Source organism: Phoenix dactylifera, chromosome 14, assembly GCF_009389715.1.
Source record: "Phoenix dactylifera cultivar Barhee BC4 chromosome 14, palm_55x_up_171113_PBpolish2nd_filt_p, whole genome shotgun sequence".
In the NCBI taxonomy this organism is placed as follows: Eukaryota; Viridiplantae; Streptophyta; class Magnoliopsida; order Arecales; family Arecaceae; genus Phoenix; species Phoenix dactylifera.
In genome coordinates, this window is record NC_052405.1 from 14,580,261 (window position 1) to 14,605,196 (window position 24,936).

At 36.1% G+C, this 24,936-nt stretch overlaps 1 protein-coding gene across 2 annotated transcripts; it reads right to left on the reverse strand.

The window, feature by feature from the left end:
* Positions 1–876: 876 nt before the first annotated feature.
* Positions 877–17,686, reverse strand: LOC120103838 (protein STICHEL-like 2). Of its 2 annotated transcripts, none has more exons than XM_039133790.1 (8): positions 17,345–17,686; positions 15,005–16,607; positions 14,646–14,865; positions 5,995–6,186; positions 5,578–5,793; positions 3,069–3,807; positions 2,049–2,119; positions 877–1,527 (listed from the first exon to the last, which is right to left on the reverse strand). In XM_039133790.1, the coding sequence occupies exons 2-7, from the start codon at positions 16,535–16,537 to the stop codon at positions 2,053–2,055; spliced, it is 2,967 nt and encodes a 988-aa protein (XP_038989718.1). In that variant the 5' UTR covers positions 16,538–16,607; positions 17,345–17,686; the 3' UTR covers positions 877–1,527; positions 2,049–2,052. The 2 variants fall into 2 exon arrangements, with proteins under 2 accessions (XP_038989718.1, XP_038989717.1); XM_039133789.1 differs by having other exon boundaries at positions 15,005–16,678; positions 17,345–17,499.
* Between the last annotated feature and the right edge of the window lie 7,250 nt (positions 17,687–24,936).

Below are 24,936 nucleotides of genomic sequence, written 5' to 3' on the forward strand. Positions count from 1 at the left end.
ACCATTCTGCAGATGAATGAATACATATATCTTGGCACCCTTCCAAAATTAATAATTAAGTGAATATTGTGTCCAAAATTCACTTAAGCAAATGAATATGCAAAATTAACAAGGGTTTTTTCTTCTTTTTTTTTTTGTTTAGGTGCCCAATTAAGGGCTGCTCGACCCCTGTAGTAACCTGTAAACAGGCTTAGGGCATCTACATTTTGCTTCTCTTATATGCCCAATCTAACCAGAAAAAGATATAATCACAGATGTGGGCGCGCATGAGCATGCACTCATGCATGCATTCTAATTCACATAAAGATCACAATCGCACAATATGAATGAAAATGTAGCAGATGATAAGCTCCTGTAAGTACTATACATAACAGTCGCGGTCCATGCAACCAATTAGGAGTTCACCTATAATAACGTCCATAAACCAACAAATAAACTAAACAAGATGATCTAAGCCCTGAAAATGCAATTTCTCTTAGCTAATGGCTTCACAGATTTCCTGCCTGTTGAAATACCTAAAAAAAACAGGTATTCTTTTGCTCTGGGAAGCATGGAACTACAGCTTTAGCAAAAAAAAAGCATGGAACTACAGAATAGCATACTCGGAGGCATTCTAATTCCCATAAAGATCACAATCACACAATATGAATGAAAATGTAGCAGATGATAAGCTCATGTAAGAAGTACTATACAAAACAGTCGCAGTCCATGCAACCAATTAGGAGTTCATCTATAATAACGTCCATAAACCAACAAATAAACTAAACAAGATGGTCTAAGCCCTCAAAATGCAGTTTCTCTTAGCTAATGGCTTTACAGATTTCCTGCCTGTTGAAATACCAAAAAACCAGGTATTCTTTTGCCCTGGGAAGCATGGAACTACAGAATAGCATACTCGGTGGCATTCTAATTCACATAAAGATCACAATCACACAGTATGAATGAAAATGTAGCAGATGATAAGCTCCTGTAAGAAGTACTATACATAACAGTCGCGGTCCATGCAACCAATTAGGAGTTCATCTATAATAACGTCCATAAACCAACAAATAAACTAAACAAGATGATCTAAGCCCTGAAAATGCAATTTCTCTTAGCTAATGGCTTTACAGATTTCCTGCCTGTTGAAATACCTAAAAACCAGGTATTCTTTTGCTCTGGGAAGCATGGAACTACAGAATAGCATACTCACGCTTCTTGGATCATCCACACACTACTGCAATTCCTTGAGAAAAAGCTCGTCAGGGGAGTCATCATTCAAAATAGCTCTCAAGTTTCACGTAGAAATCTTAAGTGTGCCTCAAAAAATGATGAAACAAAATTGGATGCAACTCCTAAAGATGCACCTCCTCCAATGTACCATGACTGATCTGTAGGAGTCCTTGCAAGATAAAATATACTCAACCAAAATCCTCAGTGATGCTATTTTTGCTGCCATGGCTGTAAGAACAATGCAATCCCAACTTACCCTAGTTGCACTACAATTTTCAATCCATGCTTCCTGGCGTCAATTCCGCATTAAAAAACCTGAATGGAGACATGCATCAGCAAACATTAGTAGATTACATTACCCTGAAAACAAATATACACAGTTATTGATGATAAACCTCCATACCAATGTCTCATGATGGTTCATGAAACGGTATTCTCAGCAGGAACTTATTATAGTCAGATACTAAAAGAGATCCATGCTTGGCCTACAGACAAGTGTACCGTCTTGCACTGACTTAGCTGGACCTCTATTATGCCAGACATCGATTTTATCATGATCCCGAAGGGTCTCAGAATGGAAATGCTATGATGACAACACTAGGGGAAGACAACCCTCCTAATTATTTCTTTTTGGAAGTAAATACCATGCATTTGGTGGTCCCCATGTGTCAGAACATTGTTTTTCCCAGAAGGGGAAGTATGGGGTTTTTCTGTGAGCATCATCAAAGCATTTTCTCATGTCAGAGAACATGGTGTTTGCAGTTTAGCGTCCCTCTTTAAAACAACACGAGCTCTCTAAATTTATTTAAATAGTTCAAAAAAGAAACATGAACTACCTTTCTAATGGAAAGCCTTGGGAGTCCTCCAACAAAGTAACTTTGAGCTAAACCTTGAATCTTCACTTGCTCTGCAGAGAGAGAGAATTTTCAAATGACATTTCAGAAAAACTGATACTACTCCCTCAACCATGTACATGCAACAAATATCTTATAAATAACACCATGGACAAAAGGAATAGTTGCTACAAGCACAATGCATCCACAGGTGCATAGATAAATTTTAAGCGACATAAAAAAGTGAAACAAATACAGAAATAATCATTTGAGTTGTCAATGTATACACATGATGCCTACTTTAAATAGCAGAGAATAGTTATAACTAGATAGGTGTTTCATTAAGATGAAATTATTGTTGGAACCAAGTTAGGATATATAAAGTCAGAACAAAAATTTTACACTAACCATGGAGCTGTGACCTGGCACGCAATCATTTTGCTAACAATGGAATACCTATATATAGAGTTCAATTTATCTCGTTATATATGTGTGGATAAAAATAAAGAAAAGTGCAAATATGCTACCTTAAACAAACATAACAAATGTTAAGAAAAATGTGCTGTTGCATTGATTCATTTACTAATCCAGGGACTTCTGAACTAATGGTGTTAGCTGCATAACAATGGATTCCAAAAAAATTTTCAAAAACTTTTGTTAACCATTAAGCACTTGCTTATTAACTTACAGTATAGGTGGAATTTATAAAGCTCATGGCACATGGATCTGCCTAGAGATGCAATGCAAGAAAGCACTCACAACATTACAACATTATGACAAGATGCTTCATTCCACTCACCATATTTCTCCCCCAAAATTGGAGGATGCTTGTGAATTCAACTTAAATTACATTTGTCATTTGAGGAGTCATAATTTGATATGAACCAAAAAGAACTGCTTGATGGACTTACTGTAATGGTGGAATTTATGTAGTTCACAAGACATACAATTTTTCAATATATCAAAAAATATTGATATAAATACTTCCTTGAAAAATACAACAAAAATTATCAGATCACTTACAGATTATCTTCACCAGAACTGCAGGTGACTTGCGAATTTGATCTAGAATGTAAATTGTAAGGATCATATGCGCAGAAATATGTTTCAGATGCTCCCCTCTTGGGAACAGACAATTCCAGTTTGTTGTGTGGTTGGACCCTTAAACAGATTGTATGAGAACCATTAGATGAAAATAACTTTCTTTGAAGTTTCAATGTCCGTGAAAAACAGCTCGGCTGAGTTTCAGGTTCTTGAATGCTAACATATGGAACATCTTCACCTACTTCCGTTGATAAGTCAGATTCTAACTTGCATCTTTTTGACAGGTCATCTAGTACAGATCTATCAGATGCCGTAGTTTCAATGCTTTGAGCATTCCCTTCAGCATTTCTAATGGTGACTGCTTTTGTGTCATGAAAGTCACGCACTGATTTAGAATCAAACTGCTGAGGTGGCAACTGCTGCCCATGATGAGATAAATAAACTTTGAAAGATGTCTCTCTTCCTGCAGATGTTTCATTTTCATCTTCTGATACTGTTGAATCTGAATTTTCTTTCTTCCTACCAGAACAGCTCAGCAAACTAAATGATAGCTTCTTCCATTTGGCATCCCTTCTCATGGATGATGGGACGAGTTTGACTCTAATATCTACATTGCAACCCAGAACATGCTGAAGTAGATTTGCAATTAGGTTCTGTGATTTTTCTGCCCTGGATACATGATCAGGATGACAGAATTCAACTTCAGCAATTGCTAGACCTGAAATTTTGAAGATGTTACAAACTATAGCCTTCTTACCAAGAAAAAAATTTCAAGAAAGCAAACGCTTAAACATACTGAAACATTCTAATAGGTTAAACATCCTCAAAAGAAATGCAAAACTTCAAACCACATTACATCTTTGCTCTGTAATGCAATAATGCCAGAGAGCTATATAGATGATATGCAAGACAAGCGTTACAAAATAATCTTAGGAGCAATGCAAAGATGATAGTAAAGTAGTAAAGCAGACTATACCCAGTGGAAAGTCAAGCAACCGATCTTCCATTTTCACCATTTTGCAGGTTATGATTTAGAAATTAATAATGAAATGGAATTTGACAATATGTAACAAAACTTACAGAGGATACCAGCATTAGCCACAAAAGCTCAGCCATAACAGCCATCGGAACCTAAAAGTAAATGCAAAGAGTCCAATAATAGATCAGACTAGTCAAACCCATATTGGTGAACCTTCCAGAAAAATTTGCTCTTCAAGTAGCAACAGATTATCAATAGTTAATTTTAAATGGTCATTATTCTTCGCAGTTTCTCTTAGGGATAAAAAAATCATTAATTTTGGTATTACTTTGAAATCCTAGACAACTCTATGTTTTACATATTCCCCGCATAATCAAATTGTGGAGAGGCATTATAAATGAGGGGATATTGTCTATGCTACGTGTAAAATGGGAATTTCATATTCTAGTATTGTGCTGAACCATAAAGCAACCGTACATAACTTTCTAATGGCAAACCTACCACAAGATGCAAAGCCAAATAAGAGAACACAGGTAATCAAAGAGTAAAAAGTAAAAGAAGAGAAGTGAATTTTACATCATTGGAACAAAATCCTATAGATATGAGAGAGAGAGAGAGTCTTCAGTGTAATTATTCTTCTTCCTATCATAAGTACCTCAGAGTACTCCTATTAATCTAAAGACAAGAGCAATCATGCACTAAACCCTGAAAAGAAAGCTCTCTTGAAACTCTAGCAGAAGCCTGTCAAGATGTAAACACAAACCCTTCAGAAGACATCCCATAACATCTATTTCAAGAGGAAAAATCAAAATCAGGAAATCAACCGTCCCATTAGATCAAACACAAAACCATAGGAAACATGTGGACCCTAAAAAGAAGAAAAGAGTCTCTCAAATTGTGTGAGAAAACATCCTATCAACTCAATTTATTTCTTATTTAGTCCTTTCTGCTGGTGCACAAAAGGTACTCCATGACTCTCTCTCATATCATCACCTTTATCACCAGGTCTTTAACAAAGACTTGCCAAGAATAGGCTATCGCCAAAATTTGTTCAGTATCACTATAAATTCCTCATGTCCATTACAACATTTGTTTAAGAGAATTCTGTAATTGAATCATGCCATTTTCCTCATCAGCAACCTCTCTCAACTCAGTATACTAAATGTTGATGTGTGCTAGCCCTGGCATTGGAATCCTTGCAAGATTTATAGCACTTTGACTATTAAAAACATGTTCATCTTCTCAATGTGATGAAAGCACCTATTGAACCTTCAACCATAGGGCATCTTAGTTGTTTCAACTATTGTTATGTACAGTAAATAACTCAAAAAATTACACTACAGCATGGAATTCTGAATTGAACCAGCCAGCATCAATGATGAACCTATGGCTTGTCCTATGCCCTAGCTTAACTAACCAGCCGCATGGTCAGCAGAACAAATGAGGTAATATCAATGCAAGTATTTAAGATACAAAGCAGTAAGTTGCCATATATTGTAGTGGAATCACCTTCATTGACATAGACTGCTGATAAGTACCCTTCTTTATGTAAGAAGTTTTTTAATGAGTTTGATTGGCATTTTATTAAGGCTTCCTTCCAGATGTTTTCCAGTTTTTTTCTGCTGCAATGTCTCTCTGAACAATTTGACTTGTTGTAGTTGCACGTGTAACAAGCAGAGCTCTTTAAACTCCCCCTTGGTGAAGATATGCTTGATACCTTGTCATCTGCGTTCCACAAATAATATTGCATAATATATGTTATCATTAGAAATATAACCGAGCCACCTTCATTTCCAAAATTTGAGAATCTCAGAGTTCAGAGATTTGGTGCTCACAAAAAATGGCTAGTTTCTGGGAGTCGAACAGTGAGTATTACAAAGAATTTTTTCCCCTAGAGGTAAATATGCTCTAAATTTTACCTCTTACCTCTCATGTATGTTATTCTCGCATACGCCTGTGAATCATTAATTTCCATTAGAGGAGAAGATTCTCCAGTGTTGAACTGCAAAAGAGCAACCGTAAGCCATGTGGACTGATTTTTTGATGCCCTCAATTGTTTCTCAGTTTCAGACAGAACTTTTAATGCATGCCTCAGTTTCTGCATGCCAATCTCAGCAACTACATAAAAATCAGTACTCTGTATAAGAACCAATTTCCAAGGATTTATGCAAAGATATGTAGAACACTAAACGCTAAAGATATATGAAACAGATATAATCCACATGAATGTGTGCATGCTCAGGAGATTGCAAATGTGTAGTTCCAGAAGAAAGCTGACATGGTTGTTGCGATGGAAATTGCAAGAAATAAGAAACTCAGTTTTGACATGCAGCACCACAGAGGAGTTCAGTACTATAAGTCCTATTAAAAAGAGTTCAAACTATAAAGGAGTCAAAAGGAAAATTTAGACCCACCAAAAAAAAATACCCACCAAAAAAAAGGAAAATTTAGCGGACTGAATGCACTAGAAGCCGAAATTTCATTCATGTTTACCCTTCCTAACATAAGACCCTTACAAAGCTCATAATGGAGATACAAAATTGCATTATGATCCAAACTGGTTTCAGGGTTTTAAACACCTTGGTACGAGGGTGTGCCAATATTTCAATTGAACACTTGGGACACTCGGGGCAGACACAGGTTGAATGTGGTGGGTCTATGAAGGGTAAAATGGGCCATTAAAGCCCAGAAATAGGCTTTAAAGCCTAGAATATGCCAATTGAAGATAATCCGTCCTCTCAATTAAGCAGAGGGGGAGGAACCCTAACTCCCCATCTCCTCCTTCGGATGCTCGGACCCCTAAAATTTCCCTCTCTCTCGTGCATGCACAGCAATTGCCTTCCCCAGTTGGCCCGGCCGTGCAAGGCAATGGGGGAGTGGCTGTAAACCACCATAAACTACCATGAATGGAGCCTATTCCCCCTCCTCCATCTCTGCCTCCTCCATCACCACGCCGCTGCCTCCTCCTCCTCTGGCACCGCCCTGTCTTGTTCCACTGTGTTTTGGTGTCCCAGACCTTGTCTCATTTCAGCAGTATTTGAAACTATGGTTTCTATAGATTTACTTATAGTAGTCAAATTTCTATATATATTCTTTTTGTTTTTCTGGTTATATGTGGGTTACTTTGAACCAAAGACTTAGACTAAGTGATCATAGATGTCATGTAACAACTTGATAGGCCCAATTTTTGGTCACAGCATTGTTCATGGTACTATTCACATAATACTGCTCACACTACACTAACTATGAACAATCACCAGCGAATCAAAAAGTGCTATTAGGTGTTTTCTTTGTTATATGTAAGGGCCTTAATGTTTTATGGAACAGAGTTGGACAATTGACTAATGTAAGGGATATTTTCTTTATGGAGTAGGAGTTGCTGTATGTAAGAGCTTATATAATGGGATTGTAGATATTACGAGAGCAGGGAGAGAATAATCGTGATAAAATTAGTGTTAGGGTGGTTAAAATAGAGTACAATTAAGATAATATATGATCGCAGGATACCTACCAAGTTGAAGAGAAAATATTATAGGATAGCTATACGGACTAGCTATGCTTTATGATACAAAATGTTAGATAGTTAAAACACGTGCACAAGATGAGTGTGATCAAAATGAGAATGTTGAGATGAATGTGAGACAACACAAAAAAAGATAGAACAAGAAATGAAGTCATTTGTACAAAAGTAGTGATAATACCAATAGAGGATAAATTGGGGGAATGACAACTTAGATGGTTTGGACATGTACAATGTAGACTAAGGGATGCAATGGCATGAAGGATTGATTTGATACATGAAGAAGGAAAGAGAGGTAGCAGTAGACTAAAAATCACATAGGATCAAGTATAAGGAAGGACCCGACATCGCTACAATTTCAAAAAGAGTGCCCTAAATAGAGCTGAATGGAGGAAAAAGATTTATGTAGCCAACCCCAACTAGTTTGGGATTAAGACTTAGTTGAGTTGAATTGTGTCTAAGGGATGTTTCATTTGGTATTTACTTTTGTGGTGTAATTCTACAATGGAGGTATGAGAACTTCAAAGACTAGATGTGATTCCTAGATCTCGGGGTAAGTTCGATGCTCTCCTTCCTCTTCCCTCTACCTTTTTCCTTCTCTCCTTTTTATTTTTCCTTCTACTAATAATCCACCTCGTCTCTTATTGTTCATATAAAATATCATTTTATGTCACAAAGATATTTCATAACATATACATCGCAGATTCTTTTCCAGGACATTCCAACAAGCATTTTTTTCAATAATTTAATTCCATAAACCAAAATTTACCATCTCGATACTCGACCCCGTACAAGTACCATCTTATTACAATGTCGGTATGCTCGATATGGTACTCAGTTCGGCGTATCAAGTGTAGATATGCTCCTCCGTATCATGTACCAATTCAATACCGGTATGGTACAGTAGGTATGCACCGGTACTGACCGGTATGGCAAACCTTGGCATAAATCCTTAAAAACCCAATTTAAACCCTAGAAGGCTAGGTTAGATAGTAATCATCCATTACCTATTTACTTTTAAAACATAACCTTTTTAGTTCAGTTTTATGGAAAACTCATATCTTAAAACTTGAAATTCTTGCAAGATATATATTTCTACCTTATCCCAAACCCTAATAAGGTCTCTTTCCTCGAATGTCCTACATCAGCTTGATTTATGTAACATATAATTACGGCTGCAAATGGGCCGAGTAACCTATAACCAAACCAAGTCCCAACCCGATCTGTATTTGAAGACCTATGGGTTGGCTCAGGTTCAAAAATTAGACCCAATCTAAGGTCCAATGGGTCTAGATCATGTAATTTTCAACCCGGCCCAACCCGGCCATATGTCATCTAGGTCAAATTGGGTCGACAAAAAATGGGCACAATCCAGCCCAACCTAAGAACTTGAATCATATAAACCTCCTCCTTCACTCTAAATATCTTTCGCAATTCCTTGAATGAATTGTCATTTAAACTAATTCCCCTTTTTCATCTCAACAACTATATCTTTTCTCATCAATTTTCACTTAATTATGTTTAAACATTCATATTTCATTGTTCTTTTTGGTGGATTCTCATTTAGATTGGCCTCTACTAATATGAATATATTAAAAAATCATAGTTTGTAAACTTAAGAATGATCAATTACTTGGATAAAATTAAAAGATTTTGAATGAAAGTTCAAGTTTAAGTTGGTTGTTTTTAGTTTTATTTATTTATTAGTAATTTTATATTTATTTGTCAGTTATTATATTTTAGCTATAAAAGAACAGCTAGATGCGTGCCTCAAACTGCAAACCCAACCCCACCAACCCCCGGCAAACTTGAACATTTTGGGTCGAGTCCTGCTAATACTTGACCCTCATGAAAACTAAATAACCTGCTAGGTCTAAAATCATTTCTATGACCCCCCCCCCCAAAAAAAAAAAAAAACCTAATCAATTAATGGATTGGGTTCAGGTCCAAAATCATGATCCTTCAGGCCAGGTCAAGCGTGCCCCAATCCAACTGTCCTTTGGGTGGATAGCATGAAATATATACACAAATTCTCATATTATTTCAGCATTGAGGCTTGCCTTGAGGGAAGAAAAGAACAAAAAACAAATGGCTCAAAGATAGCCCTGCATAAATAATGTTATAATACATGCCATGCGGTTGATTGGTGGTATCAACCAACACCCATGTTTTTCACTATGCTATAAACTCGATATCCAATCCTAGAATCTCCATTCTTCTTCCAACATCCTTCTATTGACTCACTCCATATCTTTTACACACAGCATTAGCATTTTAAGTGGTGCATATGGAGATGCAGTCCTCTGACTGCACTGCATACCCAGCATGCAGTCCATTATCATGTTTGCCCATACAATCAAGATGGATTTGGATGGAACCCATTAAGGGTATTTTTAATAATTGATATAAATACTGCACTAACTAGTAGTAATAAGTACTAAATGTTAGCTGTCGTTCTTATAAAAGGTTTTTGTTATTATTTGTTATTATTATATGTTCATGTATTTTATTTATTCTCTAGATATTTTAGAAAAACACCAACAGCACATGTGCCAATATGCTGCATTTGTGCTTGCGGTCCCTTGACTAATGCAAACCGCAGCCCCCTAAAACACTGCAGAGCATGAAAATCAGCTAAACAAGAAGTGGAGAAATGGGATTTGCTTTTTCGTCCCCTCCCTAATATTTGGGTTCCTAGGCCCTAAGACCAAAGACCTTCATTTTCAGTGCTTGTTCATCAAGCATCCTCAGGAGTCAAGTACATTCTTCTTCAAGTCTTCGCAATTGAGTGAAAGTCATTAGGTCCTTAGAGTAAGTGATCATGGCCTAAGGTGCTTATTCCATGGAGGCCATTGTTGTGGTTATGTATATGTTGCCATAGATCATGGCTTTCTTCATCACATGATGATGATAAGTAATCAGCATTATCTGTCATGCTAAATAGTTAAGGACAATAGGATTATCATGATAATTTGGGCGAAAAGGTTGTCAGTAAAAGCAATTCACTTATTAATAAGTAGAATGGAGTTTTCATGTTCCTTACAAAGTCTTCAGGTTTATAATTATCTTTCAGCCATGGGTTGACCAGAAGCCGATCATTGAACTAAATGACATCATTTCAAAAAGTTTATGGCAAAGAAGCCCAGCAAGATCCCTTGATGATGTTAAAGTGATGAAGTTGAAGTGTCTTAAGACAAGATCTTCTCCTATATAGGCAAAGACTAACTATGTCAATTGATGAAAAATGTCTTTTGATGTGCTTAGTGAATTTGATACACTTCCAAAGCATCCAAAGGATTGCAAATTGTACTAACACTCACTGGAAGGAGCTGACTGTTTCTCCTTTGATTTCCTCATGGCATTTATTGGGTGACTTTATGAATAAAACTCATACAGAGACATAATGAAAATGTCTTCTAGCAAGGCTAAATTAATGTTGAAGCTCATTGAAAGAGGTAGGGGGCTTGCATCCAGTCCTTAGGTGCCTCATGGCCTTGGTTGTTGCGAAAAGGACTCAAATAGTGAAAAGATGGAACAGTCATGTAACAATCTCTCGTAGATAATGTACTTCCTAAGCTTCCTATGTCAAAAATTACGGTGAGGATCATGAGGGATGTGAGGGTAAAGCACCTATGACAAAGGACAAAATATACCATGATGGGCCTAGTGAAGTTGATAGACTACCAAAGCTCTCAAAAGGCTAGAAATGGTGTCAATGAGAGATAAAAACTAGAATTCCTCCCATTGACATGGTTGTTTTAACAATTGGTTGTTTTAACAATCTAGTGCCTCATCCAGAAAAGCTAGCCAGAAGATGTTATTTAGATTCCTTGGCTTTGTATCAGTACCCAAGATCTATCCAGTGTATTGCCAATGTGGGAAAAAACAAGCGCCTACATAGGTCCTCACATGCTCCTCCTATTTAAGCCCCGGCATCCTTGCTAGGCTACGAGTCCAAACCCACCTAAATCCAATCATAAGTATTATAAATCTAGTTACAAATACCACGATCAGCTCATGGTTAGTCCAAATTAGCTCATACTACAGTGTCCCCTAGTCCACATAGGCCATAGATTGTTTCTGCTCCAATACTATGTTAATAACCTAGGACCTAATCCAAAAAGCTGACTGAAAGGTGTTATTTGGATTTCTTGACCCTATATAAGTACCTAATCTCTACCCAAATGCATAGCCGATGTGGAACAAAACATATGCCCGCACGGGTCCTCACATGACAAATCCAAATAATGAAAAAGCAAAAAAAAAAAAAGTCCTCTTGCAAGCTCAGCAAAGCCGATAGACTTTTCATGCTTTCAATTAGTTGAAAATTGTTTTAATACCCATGGCAAAGTCCTCTATGTATTTTGTTGAGAACATGCTGCAGGTGAGGGCAAGGAGAATATGGTCATTTGCATTTTCAACAAAGTCAATAGACTTATTAGGCAGGGCAAAAAGTCTTGATTGCCTATTCTTTTATAAGTTTACCATGACCTCTTCATGAGGATTGATCAAATGGTGAAACGATGAAAATATTCTTCAGTGATCTTAATTAGAATCAGCATTAGGCTTTCAATTTACATGAAACTTCATAGGTGCCTTCACTGAAGAATGGAGGATAATTATTCCTCATGTTGGAGAAGTTCTTTTGATGGCTTTGACAAAGAAAGGAGTTCCTCCAACCTTCAAATCAGTCAATTTGCCCTCAACCTTTAAACAATTTGGTAATTTTTAAACCTCTGGTCTCCAAGAACATCATCCAAACACTGCTAGATATAATGCGGACACCAATTGTATGCTTTAAGTGTTTAAAAATGTGCCTATGGTTGGAGCAATTTGGTCATGATGCCAACAATGCCCAAAAGTGAATATTTTGCACTTATCAGGTAGATGAGTAGATTGATCAGCTTCTTACATGTTTGAATGGGTCATCAAATGGCTGAAATGAGTCATTTCCTTAGTTGATAAGACACTCATAGAATATGGGCTAAATCATGTGCCAAAGCTAGGATAATACAAGATATAAAAAGAATAGAAAAGTCAGAAAAAAAACTAAAATGTTTTTACAGAAACAATGCTCTAAAATTTTACATAAATTGCAAAATCAAAACCAAAATGTTTCAGCTTAGGCCAAAATTAGACAAAAAGTAAGGCTAGCAATTGATGCGTCCTAGTCCAGTGTTTGCATGAGCCTTTTATGCCTCTTTTTTCCATTCAGCCATTTATCCTTTCCTAATGCAAGAAACCACTGTATCTAGTTTAAATAAAGCTTTTGCAAGTTTTGAAAAGATTAGATGCATTGCTACAATACCTTCTAAAGAGATTTAGAAGGAAAATCTTTAGATACAGTTTTCCTTATCCTAATAGTCAAATCTCCTTGACATCTGGATTGCCATGTGTTAGATTGATATCAAACAATAAAAAAGTAATGTGCTCACATTTCTTGACATTATATGTTATGAAGTATCATTAGGGCTTTATTGATGCAAAACCACTAACTGAATTTTTTTTATTTTTTAATGATTTTCAATCTAAACTAACAGAATTGGAGCTAAGACAACCAAATCTGTTCTATTGAAGCCAAAACTAAAACTGAAGTTATTGAACCTTAACTTCGCAAAAAAGCTGTCAGAAATCTTACCATTACTTAAGAGGTCCTAGAATAATGATTTTACTGAATAAAAAAAAAATGCACATATAATGGCTTTTAAATTAAATTTTTTAATATAAAAACTTGAATTTTATACCAGAGAACAAATAGAAAGGTTCAAATCATTTACATCCTTAATTAAAAATCTATCCAAAATCATCTACAGTTTTAAAAAAAATATATGCCTATCAATAAATAAATGAATATACATATATATAAAGAGAGAGAGGGAGAGAGCTGAACTTGATTATACTTGAGTGAGTCTCCACTCAAATCCGTTCATGTCTACATTGGACAATGGAGATCCTACATTGATGATCCAAACCACTGGATGTGATCTACTACCTTTAAACTACTTACAAATGACAAATTATGTGACTTGAAGATTCCTAGCATATGTCAATTGATTAAAAAAACACACACATATAATTTAATGTAATTTAAATTGTCCGATTTTTTGACTACTTGATGCATAGGCTAGAGGTTTCCGAATCGCATGATTTTTGGTATGTAAGCAATTAACGGTGGTAGATCACTTATGACGGCTTGGATCATCAATGTGAGACCCCCATCATCCAATCTATACCTGCCCGAATCTAAGTGGAGATCTACTTGAGTGTAGCCAAGTGTGGTTTTATATACATACATGCGTGCGTGCATACGTACATGCGTGCGTGCATACGTACATGCGTGCGTGCATACATATATATGTGTGTGTGTGTGTGCGCATGTATATATGAAAGTAACATTACTGATGCTACTTAAAATAACATGCCAAGAAATAAGCAACATGGGCACTACACATGATTTCACATCATGTTTCCAACAAACGCGTCCATTGAATTTAGTATTTTGAAAAGATGCGCAGCAATTTCTTACCCAAAAAAAGATAAACAACAATGAATACTATAACTTTATCATTATATTCTTTCAGGAATCTAATTTAGGAGTATAAAATGATTTTATTGTGTTGTATGTTTAATGATAATTATTTGGCCTTTTATTCCTGTCTTACTGATTAGAAGGATCAGTTGTAGATGTAAGAAATGCAGTTTTCAGTTTTAAATAAAACTCAATAACGTAAAAATTACTATTTAATAGGTATCAAATGGCATTCAATGGATGACTAGAATAAAATGATTGCAGTATGGCTTAAATAAGATGTGACTGACTGCAATCTGTGGTTTGGCATCATAACAATACCTAGGGTCTAAGTAAGATACTATCAGACTCTCCATTTAATGATAAGAGAATGAGCTGAAAGAGATAAGTATAATAATAGGACTAGACCCTTGGGAAACAAGAAATGGATGTTTCGAGTTGACAGCACAGATAACACAGCAAACCTTTAGAATCAAAATCACTAAACCAACAGTTTATAAGTAACGGCCAGTGGGCCAGGACACATACAAGCGTGTCTTCCAATAAAGTCCCTGCCAACTTCAGAAAATCCTGATTGGCTTCTTCCAGCAAGAATATCCATAATAAGATTTGCAAGCTGTGATACTAACTGCAGAGGATCAACCCTCGAACTCATAAGCTCTCTTGCCCGTCTAACTGTATTAGCAGTGTCTGAAGACAGTGCTAGATCTAGCAAATCGAGCAACTCATCATCAGAAACAACTCCTATCTGCACAGAAGCATTAGAAACAAATGTAATACAACACTTCTTTCTGAGTACTTGCAGAAGACATGTAATATACATGGCAACTGCAACCAAAGATAACCAAGACAGCCAGTAAGCATGGAAATTAATGATTATTACTCACGAGCTCATATGCAAGAGATACTGTGATTTTCTTCCCGAGCAAGCTAAGCTGATCAAGCATCGTCTCTGCATCGCGAAGGGAACCATTAGATTTTGAAGCAATGAAGCACAATGCATCCTTCTCAAACTCTAATCTTTCTTCTATACAAATTTTCTGCAACCTGCAGACCATATCGACATCCTTTATCTTTGGAAAGTGAAACCTTTGGCAGCGTGATATGGAATTACATGGCAGCTCATCCAGGTCAGAAGTAATCATGACATATACAGTATTTCGAGGAAGTTCATCAAGACTTTTCAAAATGGCAGCCCATGCCTCCCCTCTTAGGGACTGGCATTCATCAATTATGAAGACCTTAAAGCGCGAGGAAAGGGGAACAAGAGATGCACTCTTCACAAGAGCTTTAACCCTAGCTATATGATTAATTTTCACAGCATCCAGCTCTTTGACATCCCTAGACCTTCCAGAGAGTACAAAAATGCATTCGCGGCAGAATCCGCATGGCTTTTGATCCTCAAAAGAAAGGCAGTTCAAAGCAGCTGCAAAAATCCTTGCAGTTGATGTCTTACCTGTACCACGAGGACCATGAAACAGATATATAGGAGCCACCTTTCCCTTTGATATGGCGTGCAAAAGAGATTGAGCAACCACACTCAGCCCAACTAGCTCGTTGAAGGATCTTGGTCTAAATTTCTGGCTCAAACTTCTTGGGCTCGCTGGACAGGGAGCAGCATCTCTGTAAGCTGTCTCTGTCCCTTCAGCAGATAGCAAAGGTTGTTCCTGATCTTCACTTTCAGAAGAAAAATTCCGGTCCCTGTATTTTGGTGTTCCTGACCAGCAGTAACTGATTCCACACCCACTGAAATTTGAATCGACGACATCATTGTATTTGATTTGGGTGTCCTCAGTCGTACGCCCCAAGGTGCTATGTCTCGAAGCATTTGTCCGTGGTTCACTCAAAGACATGCATGGACTTCCTACACAGCTCAATGCAGTGGATGACTTCCTCAAATTGCCATGATGAGACTTCTTTACTACTGTTGCATTGACCCTCTTGGTCAATTCCCAGTCTGGTTCCCGATACGAATCCACTTCCTCTTCCACATGGTTTGCAGAATGTTGTACCCATGTAGAATTCTGTGATTTAAGTGGTCGGTCTCGACGAGTTTTGTGAATTAGCTTGGTTCTTTTCGGATCTAAGCCTCTAATTTTGACTATAGAAGATTTTTTGGAAGCAGCACTTCTGTTTCTGGGTATTCTCGAGCCATGATCCAACTCAGGATTACTTCCATGATCCTCAATTTCTTCTTTCAAATGACAGTTACCAGAATGAACTATAAGTTGTTTATCACAATTGTTTACGTCTAGAGCTGCACCACTGCAAGGATTTGTTTGCCAGTGTATATTGTCTACAACTGTTGCAAACTTGCTCATAGAAATGGTCGCTGGATCCCTTAGCGACCGAACTCTTTTGAGTGCCACTAGAGTTTTTGAAAGAGGGATGTCTACGGAATGCCGCCTTGCCTCAGACATCTTGTAATGCTCTCAGTTCTTTACATATTCATAGCATATGTCCTATATTACTTTGATTCTCCTTCCTTCCCTATAAGGATCAAACAACACAAGGCAGGTTGCAGTGAGCCCATCTTTTGAAAATTCTCCAAAATTAGATGCCTGAGCAAAATAAGCAAACAGTAATTATTAGAAGCTGAAGTTTCCTTAAACAACTTCAATAACTACTTCATCAGACTAAGAATCTATTTTCCATGCCACTATCAAATACTGAGAGGAAAAATTTACAAAAAAATACAATCATTGCATGAAAAATTTATTAGAATACAGAATTAGTAAGTTGTATGTTTCACCACGATAGTAATGCCCGCTAATATCCTTCAGGTTTTCCAGCACCTATGAGTTTAGAAAGTTCAGCTGCTTTGACTATATGAGACACAAACAAAATAAAATTTCAATCTAACATGAAATCTGAGACACTCAAAGTAGATGAAGCTAACTCCCAGTAATGGAAATAGAATAAAGGAGGATTCAGCACAATATTTAAATAAAGAAGTATAGCAAAAAAAATCCCAAAACACTGCGGAAATCATCTTACAAAGCGAAAGAATAGCAACGTAAGAAAAAGGACTGTACTTCTCAGAATTTCCCACCCAATGAAAGCAGGAAAAAAAATCTGAAAAAGAATACCAAAATCCCCCAAAAGCCCCCAAAAGCACCCAAAGTCAAAAAAACCTGCCATAACAACCACCCAAGAATCCCTTCAATGCAACCAGAAACGGAAACAAAGATCAAAAGACAACAAGAAAAGGAAAACAAAGCACTCACCAGCCACAATGCAGCGCAAGAAAGTGCTCTCCCAAAAACTCTTAACCCTAACGAAGAGAGCGGGAGAGAAGGGGAGACTGACGCTAACCCTGGTTTTAGAAACCAGGGCCCAGAAGGGAATGGAGCCAAGGGTAGAGTGGCAGGATGGTAAAAAAATGTCCAAGAGATGGGGCAAAAGGAGGGACATAGTGTTTGGCCGCGAGAGGAAGCGTGTGGGGTTGGGTTTCCGGAGATTCTGCCGCTCCTCTGCGACGGGGCTCGGCCTCGTGAAAGGCGCCGGGGGGGTGGTAGTTCGGTAATTATGGTGGAAGACAAGGGGCGCCTTCGCTCTCTGCAAAAAGCTGCTATTTTTGTCGGTTAGGGGCAGATCTCCCGTGGGGGAAGAAGCCAGCGGAAAAAATTTAACGGTTGGGAAAACGTAGCTGTGCCGTGTGAGTCCACCACACGGTGTCGCGTTTCTAGTCTTATCTAGAGCTCATTTAGTTGACGGAACAACATGGGTTGGTTTAATAATTTTGAAAGGGGTTGTTGGTTAGGTTGCCTTGGGTTCTGCTTCTTTTGCTCCTTATTTTATGTGTCACAGGATTGAAAATTGTGTTGATTTCGTCGACTTCCAGGTTTTAGCTTATTTTTTATTGCAATAGTGTAACACACACACACACACACACACACACACACACACACATATATATATATATATATATATATATATATATATATATATATATATATGTATATATATATATATATTTGGAGTCAAGTGTACTGTATTTCAATTGTTTTGCATGCTAGCTAAAGCTGCAGATGGGTCGGATTGACCGTAACCTGATCGAGCCTAACCTGCTTAGATCTAATTCCACTTGATTTAAAGGACTAGTGGGGCTAGGTCGAGTTTTAAAATTGGACTCATTCTATTTTTCAGATTGAGTCTGAATTTACTAAATTCTGACTCGACCCGACCCGACCCATTTGAATAAGGTCTTCTTTCTTCTTTCTCGCTGAGAGGAATCGTTATTTGGCATTGGGAGGATCGGAGGACCGTTCGGTGGACCTTGGTGGAGAGTTTCATTAAGTTTGAGTTAGTCGCATAGATTGTTTGGGTGATCGAAGGGATGTGATCGTGCTTGAGAGGCAGCATGGGATCCGAGACTTGGGGTTCGATAGGGGATCTAGTGCTTCTCAATCTACGAGTCGTCGGAGCGGTGGTGGATTGATCTGCTGGAGGAGGAGGTGGCGGCGGGGAAGGGGGTGGTGAAAGGGCAGGAAGAGGAGTCGTGCAACTCATCGATGGGGCAGAACAGTGATTGCTCGGCCGCGGGATCAGGATTAGATAGGGAGGAGTCTGAGGAGAAAGAGGTGCAGAGCAAGTATAAGGGGCCGCTGGAAACCATGGACGCGTTGGAGGAGTCGCTTCTGATCAGGTACCGTAGCTTTTTTTAAGATTCTTCGATTGTTTTTTTCTTTTTCAGTTGAAAGTTTGGATTTTTTTTCCCTTTTACTTTTGTTTAGTAAATTTTCTATTTTTCTTTCTTTTTTGATGAGGGTTGCAATTTCTTGAAACATACCGAAGAAATATAACGAAAAGTGGTTTTAAAAGAATTATCCAGAAAATAAGATAAATTTTTGAGTCTTTGCAATACTTGAAGATTGTTATGGTCTTGATTTTTTGTTACTATGTCTCTATGCCGAATACATTCGGGTTTGAGTTTATTTTGTAAAATTGAATGAGGTTGGGACCCAATCGGAACCAGACCCAAATTTTTTGGGTTGGGACCGGATTATACATGGATCCAACCCAACCTAAATGATCCGTTAGGTCAAAAATTATAGTCATGGACCCGATCTAACCCTACCCGATCTTCTATTGGGTTAGATATGAATCCAAAATTAGAATCCGAACAAAGAACCGGATTGGGTCAGGATCACCCGCGACCCAGTCCGACCTGACCCATTTACACCCATAATGCTAGCTATCTTAAACTATTCATGAGTTTGTTTGGAATTAATGGCCTATACTTTTTTCTAGGGATATTCCCACCCATAATTCACAAAGGCAGTGAAACAAGCACAAGATCAACTTGTTGGCATTATAGTTGCAATATCGAAAAGCTAAGCTACAAACCAAATTTTCAAAGGCTATAATTTGATCATACAACATCCGATTGAAATGATCATTTTTTTAAATTGAATAATTTCTTAAAATCTAAGCCATGATGCTTAGTCCTTTAGGAGGTGACGCCTGAGCCCATATTTTATTATTTGGAGCCTAAAATGGGCTAATCAAACTGAAAGTTTCTTGTTCGAATAAATTTTGACCGGATGTATCTCCCAATCCGAGAAAAATTAGGTGAAACAACAGAAAATAGAGTTAATGTAAAAGTTGAGCTACCTCTAAATAATTTTATTTTTTTAAGTTTATTTCTACTAATCATATGTATTTTAGGAAAGATAGTTCTATTAGAATTAAGAAGAAGAGTACAACCCGAATTGTAAGAGAACAAACCTCATATTATAAATAAAGGTTGTGTATTTTGATTTTAGTTCATCAATAAAAGAAAATAGGACTTAAAAACCCTACTTTCATAATTCTTTTAAGAGATTCAAGTTGAGCAGGCTGAGAAAAATTTTCTTTCTCCAAAATTAGATCATAAAATTAACATTTCTTAATCAAATATTTAAGAAAGAGGACAACACACTTTGACATTCAAAAAATAAAAACATAATCCATCATTAGGATTGTTTAAGATTTTATATTTTATAAAATAAAATAAAATAAGGCTCAGGCTATATGGTCCATCCATTTACATAGAGAGATATAGCTCTATTATTTTAATCTTAAAGTAGCTTAAATAAAGAGTTTATTTTGTTAAGTTGTTATTTTATTATCATTGCTTACAATTATGCATAACAATAGTCATATTAAACCTTTAAAAAATTGTGTTCTACACTAATTATACTAGACTCTATATACATAACATATATAAATATCTTCAAAAATACACCAATGGATAATTATGTTAAATATTAAAAATAAAAATATTATTTTTTAAATATTTCTGAATTTAATACATAGCTGCAATATTTGTATTTTTGTTATTCATCATTTTGAATATATAGATAAATATTTCTCTCAGAAAAGGATGTATAAAAAAGTTTAGTGGATTTAAAACTTTATTTTTTTATTTATTTTTCTTAGTATTTGTCAAATGAGAAATCTTATATAAAACTCTTAAATAATTTGTTTCTAAATTTTTTTGAGTAAATTGAAGCAAAAAAATATCTTAGCACTTGTGTTTTATCCAACTGAAAAGACTAATAAAATTAAATTTGGGTATTATACTTGCATATCTTTATGAATCGTGGTGATCTAAATATTCACTTGCATAGACTAGGATTCTCCAATTTTTATTTTTGTATAAAGGCTATTTGTGCTTTCAATAAAAGCAAGTCAAGCAAGATGATTTTTTCTCCCACAAACCTAGGATATTTTCCTCTTTTGAATTTTATTATTTTGCCTTTAGATTTATTTAAATGTTTTATTGTTTATTGTTGTTGTTTCTTCTATTCTTCTTCTTATTTGGTTGATTACTTTTCTTTTTATTATTTTTATTATTGTTTGTCTTCAATTGTGCTAATTAGTTTGTGTCTCTAATTTATAAAAATATCAAATAAAACACGAAAAATGCTACTTGAGATAGATAATCAATTCCTTATAAGTAATATTAAGGTAACATGGAAAATGTCATATACAAAACTAGCATATCTATGTGCATTCTAAGCTATCTCCAATGTGGCAACTAATAAGTCTATTATATATACTCTAATGGAGAGAAACATTATATAAAGAAAATCTTCATTGTAATTTTTTTCTTGAACTTCTTTATCTGCTTCTTAGTTGCTTGAGCCCTTTGTCCTCATTGTAGATGCCACTATTGTGACAATCGACCTCACCTCGGCCCATCCCTTCATCTTAAATTCCATCCTTACACTCCTACCACCATTGAGCCCATCTTCATCAATAAGCCGAGATGCATCAACAATGATGAGGTTTCCACTGCTCCATCTCTGCATGATGTTGCCTCCCTCCATTGTCTGGCTCTCCTGCCTCGCCAATCTCAACAACCTCACTATTATTAAAATTTATAGTCATCTATGATTTTATTATCATGAGGTGATGATAGAGCAATCAAAGGTCTTGAGTGGGTATCGATGATCTTGCAAAAATTCTCACTAACCTTGTACTAGAGCTGCAAGATGTTGCCATAGGTCAACATGCCCACCAACCCTATCCCCACCATTGGGTTGTTCTTGTGGAAGTACTCCATGTTTCCAAGGGTTGTTGTGATGGTCCACCACCCTCTTGTGGTACCTCCAAACTGTTAACCTCACAAAGATGGTGCTGGAGACCTTTGGAGAGGTTGGGGCCTAGGGTCCTAACTTAACTCAAGCAACCTGTTCGCTTTATAATCATTAGCATGCCATCTCCTCCCTCTCTCTTTCTATGTGTGTGTCTAACCCTAGCCTAGTTGGTGACTACGACAATGGTGCAAGGTGTGTTCTTATGTAGAAGTCTAGTAAGCAAGGGGAAAATTTTAGGAAAATACGATAACAAGAAAATATTGCTATTTTTTCTTCAATTTTTCTTTTCATTAGTGTAAATGATGGGGACTAATTGGTTAATTTAGCTATCATGTTGGATGATAGCCTAGAACACTATATAAGCAATACAAACATGCTAGTTTTTCTGCGATTATTTTAGGATATTTTACCTACAGTGAAGGTAGTTTTAGGTTATTTATCTTTTGCAAGATTAAGATCTTTATTTTGACATTAGTAATCATCAGTCTAGAACACAAACAAATCAACCAATACCAAATGCGATGTTATCATATCTTTAATTTGGATCTAACAAATTTTTCATGTTACATATTATCATTTGAAAATATTTTATTAAACAAGTTATGCATGAAAAAACTAACAAAAAATTCTACTTTGATTTATTAGAAAATTATTAGAGACAAAGTATTTTAAGAACTTTTATTAGATTTATTATTTAATAATTATTAAAATAAAAGAATGCATTTTTAAATTTCACTTTACTTTTTTATACATTCAAATTAATGCATAATAAAATACAAAACTGTAAATAATTGATTATTTGTACATCATAATAATAATTGCAAGATATTATGTAGAAGTAATTTCAACTTCAAATAAATTTTCTATCTCATGAACCATCTCATTTAATACTTATATATATAAATAAATATTATATATTTTAATAAGTAGCTATTGAATTTAAACCAACCATCGAAGTTGTTTATCTAGAAGTTGGTTATCTGTTTGAAGCATTGTAGTGGGTAGATAAATAATAATTAAAATGGTGAAACCCTATCCCTTTCTCCTTGTCTCTTAAATCCATGTTTCATTTTTGCTTCAAATCATAGTTCTTCCGATCCCACCAAGGGCCCTCCTCCATGGTCCACAGTCCTTAACTAGCTGTCCTCCTTCCAGAGGTCCACCCACTAATGGTTCTCCTCTTCCATTGTTGTTGCCATTGCTTTTGCTGTTACTAGTTTTACTTCTCCCTCATCATCAAATTTAGAGTTAGACTTAAGGTTTCTGCACTTTAATTTCTTCTCATTATAAATCTCACCCATCCCAATCTGACCTGTTATTGGGATTCCACTACTCCCATACAACAGCACCAATCCCTGCCTATCATTGGTGATTCCCGTATCTCCCCCATCCCCAATTATGCAAGGCTGAGGTTGAGGACGATAGAGGAGAGGTCGAGGTTGATGCTGGTGACATCCACATTGAGGTCGAAGGTGGTGATGATGAGCAAGGGCAAGTTAGATGGCAATAGCGAGTTCAATAGTGGCAATAATGGTGAGATCAACATTGATGGTTACAATGATAGTGAGATAATAGTTGGTTCGATTTATCTATGACTTGAGTTCAAGCTAGGTTTCCACAGCTTGACTCAAGCTCAAGTTAATCTTAAGCTGACCCTATATAGCTAAAGCTCAAATAAGATCCAGCTCACTTGTTTTCAAATTGTATACACCTCTAGTTAGTTTGCATCCTTTTTCAAATTTGAGAGGATTAGGATTTAAACTCTAGCAGTGGCAACCCCAGTATTTTGTTTATAAAAATGGACACAATCGTTCTACTATTTTTCATTTTACTAACTACTAACATCCACTATAATGATTATTTTATTTAAAAAATATAGTTCAAGACTTGATTAGTCAAACATTACATGGTAATTATATCATAAATTTATACAACTAGCTTTCATAGTAGTGATGATAACATAAATGTATGACGTAAGATGATACCTATCAATGTGTAGTGCTTGTAAAATAATTTTCCATTTCATACAATTTTTTTATAATTACCCATGACATCTTTTAATACAATATGCAAAAAAAATATTATACATATTTTATACATGCAAAATATTTACTAGCTAAACACAAAAGTTTTACTCCATATACACACAAATGCACTGCAGATATAGTATTCTTTTATGATATAACAATAGCTAGTAGTATGTAATTTCTAATAGTTGTTTGCCTTTTCCAAAGTTTACAAGTTTTTAATTACTTTTACAAGTGTTGTACGGTAAAGATGATGAGCTGATCAAGGAGAAATTAGAAAGATGATTTAAATGAAGATTCTAGGCAGGAGATCAAGAAAACCAAGAGATCAAAATCATCAACCTGATTTAACTGCTAGGGCTTAGTTGAGTTGAGTATTTTTCAAATATGTATATATATATATATATATATATATATATATATATATATATATATTTCCTGTTGGGATAAATTTTCATGTTATTTCGATACTATTTGAGTATAGAAGTTGTCGTGTCATTAAATGGATGCAAGAAACCATAATATTGTCTCTACATCTTTCTCAACATCGACAAAAAAAGAAGAAGAAGGCAATGCATGTTTGGATAGAAATAGCTAGACACTTTTAATAGATTGCTTATTGGTCAAAATCCAATGGCAGGTACAGCCAATTACTTGGTAGCAATACTGCATTGGATAGCCTGTGTCCAACAAGATTTGTGGAAAAAAAATGCCCTAAACTCTTTTGGGTTCAAAGAAAGCCCAGCTTATTTGGGCCCTTTCTGGCCTCAAAATGTACCTAGACTCAGATTCTTCAAGAGCCTAGTACTCTTGGACCAGCTTTGGGCCCAATCCGGTTGGTAGGCTCAACTCGGAATGAACCAGCCCATTAGTACCCCTAATAGACTCCTCTAATATGCGACTACCTTACAAGCCACATATCAAATTGCACTAGCATTTGTGTGATGAAGGTTAACCTACAGTCACAGAAAATGTTTTTGGAGAGTACTAAACATCTGCATTAATATTATTAGTAGTAGATTGGTCACACTTCGGATGCATTATACTGCAATGATCCAATTAAACCGAACACATTTCATCTGATCGAAATGATATATATTTGATCGAATCCTTAAGTACATTGAAGGTTCCTAACCAACTTATCAAAAGTGGACCATTGATAAGGACAAGATATATACACCATAACTCGGATGATTCCCCTTCATA

Coding starts and splice junctions, on each gene's coding strand:
- LOC120103838 (XM_039133790.1), bottom strand. CDS start 16,537: ATGTCTGAGGCAAGGCGGCATTCCGTAGACATCCCTCTTTCAAAAACT. Junction 3,808..5,577: donor AGCAGTCTATGTCAATGAAG/GTGATTCCACTA, acceptor TCAAAATTTCAG/GTCTAGCAATTGCTGAAGTT. Junction 2,120..3,068: donor AGTTCTGGTGAAGATAATCT/GTAAGTGATCTG, acceptor CTCTCTCTGCAG/AGCAAGTGAAGATTCAAGGT.